Genomic DNA, 10915 nt, shown 5'->3' on the forward strand with positions numbered 1-10915 from the left:
CTCCCCAGCAGGTGGTGGGGATCAGCCTGGAAGAAAGCTGCTGGGTGGAAAGCCCCTTTTCCAGAGGGAGGGGAACACCCGCATTAGCATCAACGCCGGGGAGACGGGGCCGTGGGCAGGCGGGGCTGGGGAAGGGCCGGTCCGACCCGCCCGGCCGAACACAGTCCCGACTCTCGGGATGCCCCGGGGCCGCCTGGGCACAGCGGGGCTGCTCCCCCCGCACCAAGAGATCAGGTTGAACCTCCTGCGCTTCCAGCCGAGCCTGTAATTAGCGCTCGAGCCATGCCGGCGAGTGGGATCCGGGCCCTGGGAAGGAGCCGTGGCCGCCTCGGGGTGTGAGACAGGCGCTGGCTGAGGCTGGAAAACTCATCTCACATCCGGCCGGCGAGTGGGCATCAGGGTCCCTCTCCACGTGTTCCTCCTTCTTTTGCCCTCTTGTTGCTACCCCAGATATCAGGATGCTTTTCCAAAGAGTGATTCTGATCCCGGGTACCCCATCCACACACGAGGATCCCCCCACAAGCGCTTTCCCACTCCCTAAGTGATGCCCAAAACCCCAAATCCCTCCTTTCAAGGTGTCTGCAGGGGGTCCTCCAGCCCAAGGACAGGGGGTTCACCACCCCCCATCCCTCTCCCCAAAACCCCAGGGAGGCTTTGCCATGGGTTTGGGGAAAGGCCTTGACAGTGGGGACCCCGCGGCGGTGACTCAGGGATGCCGAGGGTTGCGAAACAGGCCTGGGATGGTTTGGGAGACGCCTCCACGCAGCCCCGCCAAGCCCAGCCGCCCCGGGGAACCCGTGGGGGGAACAAGCCACGGCAGCGTCTGGGCTTTGCGCGGCGGCTGACCCGTCAGGCAGGTTTCCCGGAGCAGCAGCCCAGCCGGAGCGAGCCGTCCGGGGCCGGGAATGCCCCTCCGCCCGCTCGCAGGCTGAAGGAGCCCCCGGCTCTCTGCTCTCTACGGCCGGAGCCATGCGGGCGGTCGGGTTCCTGCTGGCCTGGGCACTGCTGCATCCCGCTGCCAGCCAGCAGTGCCACCCCTCCAGCCCCGGCGGCGTCCTGCGCTTCACCGACAGGCACGCCGAGATCCGGGTGCCGGCGCTGCACCGCGTGCCCAGCTCGCTCGATCCCCTCTACGGCCTCGTCCGGAGCAGCCTGGACCTCATCCAGCAAAACCCGCTGCCCACAGGTGAGCTCCGAGCCGGGGAGCCACGACCCCGCGGGTGCTGGGACCTCAGGCCCAGAGCGGCTCCAGGGGCCCCCAGGAGTTCAGGAAGAGGATTCTGCCTCTGTCCCGGTGCTGCTGCTGCCCCAGGAAGGTTGAGGATACATGGGGTGGGGCCTCCTCTACCTGTGCCATGATTTATTTTTTTGCAGAGCTGCTCAGGACAGCCCTGAATGACCCCGGCTCGGTGCGAACGTCGCAGGTGAGCCAGGACGTGGGGCGAGGGATGCCATGGGAATGTTTCCCACCTGGCGGAGGGCACCCGGGCACCCGGAGCGGCCCCAGCTCGGTGCAGAGGTGCCAACGAGGCTCTCCCGTGGCGCAGGTGGTGCAGTACGAGCTGGGCTATGTCGTCTGTGCCGCCGTGGCTTTGCTCTTCACCGTGGCCGTGCCGGTGGCCGGGATGTGCTTCTGCTATTGCCGGAGCCGGCGGCGGTGCGGGGGCCGCCTCCGCGCCCACCGGCGCTCGCTGGGCTGCCGCCGTCGCTGCCTGCTGGCCTGCCTGTCCTTCACCTCCCTCGTCATCCTGTGAGTGCCCCAAATCACCCCCCAAAACTCGCGCTGGGCGTGGAGAACCGCGTCCTCCGGGACGGGGATGCTCTGGCGGGCAGAGCCGTCACCGCCTGCTCATCCCCCGCAGGATCAGCGTCACCTGCGCCTTCGTCACCAGCCAGCGGGTGAAGGGGCAGATGGAGCCTGGGCTGGGGGCTGTGCCCTCCACCCTGCGCACGCTGCGACAGCACCTTGCCAATGTCCCCCAGGTGGGTCCCCGAGCGGCCTCGCCCCCGGCATGGGGCGCTGCCCAGGGATGGCCGCATTTCCCTCAGGGGATAGTTTGGTAGGCAAGAGGAGGTGACGTGGCTGCATTAAAAATGCATTTTGGATGGCAACGCGGGGCTCCCTCCCCTCCCGGCGGCTGCTACCCACTCATGACCTGCTCCTCTTTTCTGGCAGGGGGTGCAGATGGTGGTCGACAAGTTCGAGGTGCCCCGAAAGCAGATAATCTCCGACCTGGGGGGTAAGCACGGCACCGGGCAGCACCCCGAGCTTGCCCCGGGGATGGATGAGGCGGTGACGGTGCCTCGGTGCCTTGCAGGGCTCAGCCGGAGTGTGGGGCTTTCCATTCACGGGCAGCTCAAGGCCATGACCTACGCGGCGCTGGAGGACCTGCAGGACAGGGCCGGAGGTACGGCGGGAGCGCGGCTGTCCCCGGCACCGCCGCTGGGACCGCCACTGGGGCTGAAGCCTCGCCGGGGCGGCCGAGCGGAGCAGCGTGAACTAGCCCTGGGCTTTCTCTTTAAGACCTACAGACCTCGCTGCACCATTTACAGATTCTGCACAGGACGGCGCGGGCGCTGGCGGCGGCGCGGGCCGAGCTGGAGCCGGCGCTGCGGGAACGAAGGCACCGCGTGGTCGCGCTCCTGGACGACCCGCGCTGCACCTCGTGCGCCAGCGTCCTGGGCAGGGCACAGAGCCTGGAGCTGGGCGCCGACTACAGCAAGGTGGGCACGGGGCGCTGGTCCCCCAGTGTCACCTCCCCACCCGGCTGGCCCGGGGCTCACGGGTTCCTTCTCCCACTCCAAGGTGCCATCGGTGGAGAAGGTGTTGAAGGCGCTGGCCGGTCTGCCCCGAAGTGACTTTGCAGAGATGATTCGCCAGGTTGGGTGGTCTGGGTGAAGTGGGGTGGGTCCAACACGGGCGGGCAGCTCCAGTTGAGCTGCTCAGCACAGCACCCCGTCTTTCCTTGCAGGGCAATGGCACCTTCAACTCCATCCCGGAGCTGGCCGTGGAGAGGATGGCACAGGTTATCCAGGGTGAGTGGGGCTGCCACACCGAGTGGGGACATCCTCCACGAGCTGAATCCCAGTTTGGGGACACAGGGTGGGATGCAGGGACCATCCACCCCTCCAGCACAGCCTTGGCCCCGCAGATCTGCGTGGCGATTTGGCCCGCGCGGCAGAGAAGGTGCAGTCCATCGCCGATGGATTCCCCCTCCCCGACTACACGCGGCCCGTGAGCAAGGCGCTGCTGAAGGCAGAGGAGCGGAGCCAGCCGTACCTGCGGGAGGTGGAGCGCTTCGAGCGGTACAGGTGACACTGGGGACAGGACGGGGCACAGGGGTACAGCACAGAAGGGCAGAGAGCTCCAGGTGTCTCAGCCCCACATCTGGAGGGTTTGCCCTGCTGCTGCTCCCTCCAGGTGGATCGCGGGCACGGTGCTGTGCTCCATCATCCTCCTCATCCTCGCCTGCAACGTGACGGGAATGGCCCTGGGGGCTTATGGACTTTCCAAGCGGGAGGACCCCAGCGACTACGAGTGCCGAGGAGAAGCTGGGGCCAAGTTTCTCCTGGCGTAAGCGTTTCCCTGGGTGCTGGGGGGCTCTTCCATCTCATACCCCCCCAGAAAAAAAAAAAAACCCAGGCAAACCCAAGGGAGGGACTGGGAGCCGTCCCAGAGGAAAAGCTTTTGAAGCCACCGCCTGCGCCGGCAGGTTTGGGAGAAGCTGCTCCTCCCTAGGAGCTGGCAGCTCCCGCTGCCCGGCACACCCCTCTCCCAGGGCCCTGCCCAGCCCGGCGTGCCCGGGCTCGGGAAGGAGCCGCGGGGCTGCAGCTGGACGGGCAGGCCCCTTCCTGCCCGCTCGGGTCTGCAAAGCCACCACCGGCCCCTCCTCTCTCCCTTTCAGCGGCGTGGGCTTGGCTTTCCTGTTCTCCTGGCTCCTCATCCTCCTGGTTTTCGCCACCTTCCTGGTCGGGGGCAACATCCAGACGCTGGTTTGCAGGAATTGGGTCAACCACGAGATTTATAAGGTGGGTGGCCACACATCCACCCATGGCCCTGCAAATCTCTCTTTCTGTGCACCAGACCACCTCTAAATCCGACTGGAAAAGCCCCGTCCTAGACCACAAGATTAAGTTTAGGATTAGCTCCTCAGATTTGCATCATCATCAATTGCCCTTGTGATGTTAATTCACTTCCTAATTGCTGTTTCCGGTCCTTGGGCAGCCCTGGGGCGCTTGGGGCCGGCAGCTCGGTGTGATGGGGCTGGGAGAGGGATTGGGGGAGTGGGACTGGGGTCGGGACTCTTCCCATGGCAGTGCCACACACGGGCAGGTCCCAGCACGGGCTGTCCCCCCAAACACACCGGGCTCTGCAGTGGGAATGTCCAAATAAATAGAGGCAAAATTAGTTCAGGCTACCATGAGCTACCCCAGGATGCACCTGCGAGGGCAGAGCACCCCCAGAACCACTGTTGGGAGCCCCTGTGCCTTACCCCGACCCTGTTTCTCCTCCTGTTTGGCCCAGTTCATCGACACCCCCGGGAATCTCCCTCCGTCCATGAACATCACCCACCAGCTGAACCTCAGGAGGGATTCCAACCTCAGCTCCGCGTACCGGTGAGCGCCGCAGGATTCCCCCCACCTGAGAAGCCAGGGCGGATTTGGGATCGCTCTGTTAATGTCCCTGTGCCTTCCAGGGAGTGCAAGAGCGGCGCGGGGCTCTGGGAGGTGCTGCAGCTCGACAGGTCCTACGACCTGGATGAGCACCTGAAAACCCCCAAGGTGAGGGCTGGCTCCAGCCAGAGCTGCCGGCAGCGGCAGGGGGACGCACGAGCTGTACTGGGGTTACTGGGAGCCCCTGCAGAACCTCTTGTCTGACCCGCACAGTACGCGGCTGATTTCCAAAAACGCCTGGGAGACTTCACGGCAAACCTGGGAGACGTGCGGCTCCTCCGCAGCGAGGGCAGGCAAGACCTGGAGACCTTTGCTCGCAGCGGAGTGGACGAGGTGGACTACGGGCGCTTCCAGGAGGAGGTGAGGTGCTGGCGGTGAGCTGGACCCCGCTGTAAGATGTGCCCCACAGCGGAGCTGAATTTTGGGCAGCCCCCGACTCTATTTCCCCGCAGATGAAAAACCCCGTGGTGCAGACCAGCCTGCCCGGCTTGGCGAGGAACCTCGAGGGGCTGCAGAAAATGCAGGTGAGAGGCGGGGCGGGCGGCGGGGGAGCCCTCGGTGCCCACGGGGACGCGCTCACCCCGCTGTGCCCCTCAGAGGAACAGCACGGTGGCCGGGCGGCTCGCAGCAGAGGCGCGGGCGCTGTGGCACATGCAGAACTCCACGGTGCAGTCGCAGGAGGCTTTGGTGGTGAGTCCGTGCTGGGTTGGCAGCAGCGGTGCCACTGGCACTGCCTTAAAGGGGGCAACGAGGTTTCTGAGCCTTTCTCACCTCCCTGTCCCACAGGCAAAGCTGGGGGAAAGCGTCCAGTTCCTCTCCCGCTTGGCACCGCACCTCAAGGTACTCACGCGTCTCTTCCAGCCCCAAAAAACTTTCAGCGCCCCATGGGTCCCATCTGCCAAAAAAAAAAAACCCATTTGCAGGGTGATGGGAGAGCCTGGAAAAATGCCAGCCAGGAGAATCGGTCTCCTCTAGTGATTAGATTTGCTGTTGCAAATCAGAAATCCCCCTGCTCAGGGCACACCCCTCTTTCCCTGCACTCCGGCAACCAGACCCGATTTGGAGCTCGGCTGCTCCCTGCACCCCCGGGCACCCATCCCGCTGCTCCGGGCCCTAAGGATGCTCTGCCCTCCCTGTGCTTCCCCAGGAGCGGGTGAAGAGGACGCTGGCCACCACGGCTTCGGTGGAAGCCCGGCTGCCCGTGCAAGCCCAGCAGATCCTCCGGCAGGTGAGGTGGGGCTGGATGGACCATCGGGGGTAGAATTCCCAACAGCCAGGAGGAAAGAGGGCGCTGAGAGAGGGCACCGGGAGCCTTCAGCCCTCATTTCCCAGCCGATACCAGCCCGGAGGTGGCTGGAGCCCGGCTGGGAAACGCGGGGTTCGATCGGCGCTGCCTTCCCCCTGCCCAGGAGCTCGGCTGCTTCACCAGGAAGGAGCTGCGGTATTTCGCCCAGTACCTCAACTGGGTTGGGCAGACGGTGAGTGCTCCCATCACCCCTCCCGGGAGCCCCCCATGGATCCCTCCTGCAAGTAAAATGCACCCCAGCAGCTCGGTGTGGGCTGACGCTCCTCTCTGCTCCTCGTTCCAGCTGAGGGAGGACGTGGCTTCGTGCCAGCCGCTGGCCACGGCCCTGGACAATGGGCGAGTCATCCTGTGTGACCGCATCGCTGACCCCTGGGTAGGATTCCCCTCCCTGGGGCACCCCAAACCCCTCCGGAGCCCTGGGGCTGCCCCTGCCCTGCCCGCACAGCTCAGCCCCGTGCGTTCTCCTTGCAGAACGCCTTCTGGTTCAGCCTGGGCTGCTGCACCTTCTTCCTCATCCCCAACATCATCTTCGCCGTCAGACTCACCAAACATTTCCGCCCCATCCGCAACCGGCTCATGTGAGAGGCTGAGGGGGACACGGGGACGGGGGATGTGGACTCCTCCCTGACCATTCCTTGTGTTTTCTTCTCCTTTGCAGCTCCACGGGGTCAGAGGAGACCTGTCCCTTCCACATCCCCCGTGTCACGGCGCTCAAGCTCTAGGAGGGGGCTCTGCCGGGCGCGGTGCCCCAGGAGCTGCCACAAACCCGTGACAAACACTGCAGGGCTCCAGATCCCTTTGCCCCCTCTCAGGGCTTTGGGCCCCTCTGTTGTCGCTTTCTCGGTGTCCTTTGGGGTTTGGCGTCCTCCCCGGGTGTGGGGCAGCCGGCGATTTGGGCTCCCGCGGGAGCTGAGCACCCATCGGGGATGGTCCCGGAGCCCGGCTGGTCCCGGCTGGGAGGGGAGGCTGCCCCGGCTCCCCCCAGCCTCTCACACCCACAGGGAAGGGCGCCCATGGCTGCCCCACCACAATTCCTCACCCTCGGGGACCCCTGGGCGCTGTGGGGCACATTAAAACCCTCTCCTAAAAAGCTGCCCTCGGCTCCTTTGTTCGTGCCCTCACATTCCCGTTATCCACAGGGAACGGTTCTGAGAGGGCTCTGGGAAGGAGGGGGGCCCATGGCTGAGGGGCTCTGGGGATGAGGGGGCCCATGGCTGAGGGAGTCTGGGGATGGGGGGGCCCATGGCTGAGGGGAGCCCATCGCTGAGGGGCTCTGGGCATGAGGGAAGCCCATGGCTGAGGGGCTCTGGGGATGAGGGGGCCCATGGCTGAGGGGCTCTGGGAAGGAGGGGGCCCATGGCTGACAGGGGCCCAGGGCTGAGGGGTGCCCATGGCTGATGGGTTTTGGGGCCAGAGTTGTAGCCAGGGGAGCTGAGGGGGCTCCAAGGTTGAGGAGTTGCCACAGCCAAGGGGGGACTTCAGGACTGGGATTGTGGCTGAGGGGGCTCTGGGGTCTGACGGGGTGACAGGGACACAGGGGCTCTGGGGTTAAGGAGGTGACAGGGACATAGGGACTACAGGGCCAGGTCTGAGGGGGTGACAGGGACATGGGGGCTGCAGGGCCGGGTCTCAGGGGGTGACAGGGACATGGGGACTGCAGGGCCAGGTCTGAGGTGGTGACAGGGACACAGGGGCTCTGGGGTTAAGGAGGTGACAGGGACATGGGGACTGCAGGGCCAGGTCTCAGGGGGTGACAAGGACACAGGGGCTCTGGGGTTAAGGAGGTGACAGGGACACAGGGGCTGCAGGGCCGGGTCTCAGGGGGTGACAGGGACATGGGGTCTGCAGGGCCAGGTCTCTCAGGGAGTGACAGGGACACAGGGGCTCTGGGGTTAAGGGGGTGACAGGGACACAGGGGCTGCAGTGCCAAGAGGGCCCTGGGGCTGAGGCCATGGATGGCCCAGGCCCCTGGCAGTGCCCCGTGGCACTCCCATCTCCTACCCCCACCAATAACCAGCACACAAAACCCCTCCCACTGCAGGGGTGGGGGCACTCCTGGCCTCGAGGTGATATTAATTAGAATTTAATTAGGCCTTAATTAGAGCTGAGGGGCTCACTGCAGGTGAAGGAGGGCTTTGCAGTGGGTACAACCATGGAATGGTTTGGGTTGGAAGGGACATTAAAAAATCGTCTTGATCCATCACCTGGCATGGGCAGGGGCCTCTCCCAAGGAAGCCCAGTTTGTGATTTTTTTTTTTTTTTCTGTAAAATTCCTACTTTTCACTCAGATCCTTCATCCCCTGCTTTTACAGGGCTTTGTCCAAGCAGCACATTATTCACAAAAACCCATACAGGAGTTTGCAGATCCACCAAATGAAGATTTCCCTCCGTGAAATGCTCTCTGCTTGCCAGCTGAGAGAGAAATGCCCCATTTTCATGCATTATTAAAAGGCTTTTCCTACCGACAGCCAGGAATCATAAAAATCACCTGGTTTATGCATTATTTAGGTTCTGTCTGCCCGGAGCCAGCTGGTTTGAAGCAGCTCCTCAGCCGGCAGAGGTCAGCATTGGAAAGGCTTTTTCCAAAGGGATTTAGGGAGTGAAAATCCCCAGGATTTCTGCAGGAACCCCCATTCCCGGGGGATGTCCTCAGCCCATCTGGAAACCATCTGATAACATCAGAAATCTGCGTTAAAATGGAGGATGTTTGGCTCAGAGGGGGTTGAGGTGGAGAGAGGTGTGTGGAAAAGTGATGTTCTTACCTGGGCTTCAGTCAGGGAACAAAATGCTCCCAGCTGGATGCACTCCAAAGGCCTAAAGCCACAAAATTCTGAGATAATTAAAAAGGAGAGGCTTGCCTTGTTTTTATAAATTGTTTTTTATAAGCCCCTCTTCATGGTAGTGTCATTATTTTAAATACTGTAATACCCACTTGGTGGTGCAGGAGAGCAAAGGGATTATTGACTTTAAATGTTAAATAACAAAAGCAATAATGTTCACTGAGTCCATCCACTGATTAAAGAAATCACAGAAACCTGGAGTTGTTTAGGCTGGAAAAGAGCTTTGAGGTCATCAAATCCAGTGGCTTTGCAAACAAATGAGATTAATTCAGCTGGATCTTCTTCCTGAGTTTTTTTTTCTTGTAGCTGGGCTACTCTAAATAACAGACAAATAACGTATGGTAGAGGAATTCACCCTAAAATAAATGTTTGTTATAGATCCATGAATATCTCTGTTCCTTTCCTGGGATGTGGATAGATTAAAAAAGCGAGGATCTTCAAGTTAATGGTAAATCACCCATGAATCGTCTAGAAAATTGTCCTAAACCAACTGAAGGGCACTTTGTAGGGAAAAAAAGTGAAGATGGGCTGGATAATGATTGCTCACTTCAAGCAAAGCCAGGATTTATCATTAACCAACCTGGCAAAGGCAACTTCTCCTCCATTACTTGTATTGGTAAATTAAAGACTGAAATCAGCTAATTTCTAGCTCCTAAATGTATTTTTAAAATGATTTGGTGTCTCCTTTGTTTTTTTTACTATCTCAGTATGCCCAGATCAGTGTTCTTTTAGGTTTTTTTCTCTCAGTTTGTCTGGATCTGACTTCCTATCCAGTTTATGTGTTCTTTGCCTTCTAAGGACTTAATTAACTGGTGTTGATTAAACCACTTCCCATTTGGATTTCAGCCCCTGGGATACCTCACCTCCCTCCTGCTGTTCCTGCTGCCCCGGGAAGTGTCTATAATTCATAAAAAAAAAATCAATAATTCAGAAGGCTGCACCTCTGTCAGCTCTCCCTGCTGGGCTGGGAGCTCTGCTCAACCCAGGTGCTGTTCCCCAACTCCTATTTCAGTGCTCAAATTGTTCTTTATTCCCGGAACTGAGGAGAAACGCAGGAAAAGTCCAGCCAGTTTTTCTAGGGTCAGCTATTCCTGCAATTCTAACAGCATTCAATTTCACCATTCTTATTCCACTTCCCTCCATTTGCACCCTATTTTCCATTGAGTACCAACCTCCTTTTCTTCTCCACAAAAAGGACTCATGACCTCTTCCATCTGCTGTTCTCATTGTCCCCTAAAAACAGCTCAGGAAGCTGAGACTCAACACAGCTGCCATGGAGAGTTGTTCAGAATTTCATCTCTGTGCCCAAAATGTTCCTTTTAAAGCTGTTCCTGCAGCAAAGCTCCGGCAATGAGTGAGGGAGGAGCAAGATCCCAATTCCCAGCTGGATTTCGTTCAATCTCAGCTGAGGAGTCGATGGAATTGTACCAAACTTCTCATTTTTTTTTGAGGCATGGATTGATTCCCTACTGACTCCTAAACCCAGCTGTCTGAGAAACCAAATCCCACAGGTTTTGCTCCCATTTTCCTTTGTTTTTAACATGAATATTCCATGGATTTTTGATGCCACAAAAATATCTTGGCGGTACAAAGGTTTCAGGCAAGAAAACACCCTGTGAAATACAAAGTGTGCTTTATTAATACTGATTATTAATTGCTAATTAATGGCTGCAGGCAGGACTTTTCTTCTGAGGTGTTTCTGGTGTTAGTTCGGGATGAACACCCAGCCCTGACCTTCTACTGTGAATGCAAACCCAAATTCCTTCATTTTCTGTGCTTTGATCGTTGTTCTCTGCCCAGCCTCCCTCTGGGCTCGCTGGGGGAGGCACTGGAAGCCAAACCAGAGGCCAAGGTGGCCAAAGCTTCTGGGCAAAGAGCACCTTCCAGGGCTGGCAGCTTTAGGGCAAACTGAGGGACAGGAAAAATCCTTTTTGGGTAAAAAAAGTCCTTTTTGCCCATCTCTGGGGTAAAACAGCCTGTTCCCAGCAGGGCTTTGGCCTCAGGTGCTGCTCCCAGCCAGGTTTATTTCCATCATTTACAAACCTCCTCCTCCATCCTCTGGAAGCACCACAAGATAAAAATCACTCTGCAGCTT

At 59.6% G+C, this 10915-nt stretch overlaps 1 protein-coding gene across 1 annotated transcript; it reads left to right on the top strand.

Moving 5' to 3' along the window:
- The first annotated feature begins 969 nt into the window (after nt 1–969).
- Nucleotides 970–6936, top strand: PROM2 (prominin 2). The gene is made up of 23 exons (XM_033081277.1): nt 970–1186; nt 1375–1424; nt 1548–1750; nt 1863–1983; nt 2177–2240; nt 2319–2408; nt 2525–2724; nt 2807–2881; nt 2973–3036; nt 3153–3312; nt 3422–3574; nt 3906–4029; nt 4526–4617; nt 4698–4782; nt 4888–5034; nt 5127–5198; nt 5272–5364; nt 5461–5514; nt 5822–5902; nt 6084–6152; nt 6264–6353; nt 6452–6558; nt 6639–6936. Exons 1-23 carry the CDS (start codon nt 970–972, stop codon nt 6700–6702), a joined length of 2475 nt encoding a protein of 824 aa, XP_032937168.1. The 3' UTR covers nt 6703–6936.
- The last annotated feature ends 3979 nt before the right edge of the window (nt 6937–10915 follow it).

This window comes from Catharus ustulatus, chromosome 27 (genome assembly GCF_009819885.2).
Source record: "Catharus ustulatus isolate bCatUst1 chromosome 27, bCatUst1.pri.v2, whole genome shotgun sequence".
Lineage (NCBI taxonomy): Eukaryota > Metazoa > Chordata > Aves > Passeriformes > Turdidae > Catharus > Catharus ustulatus.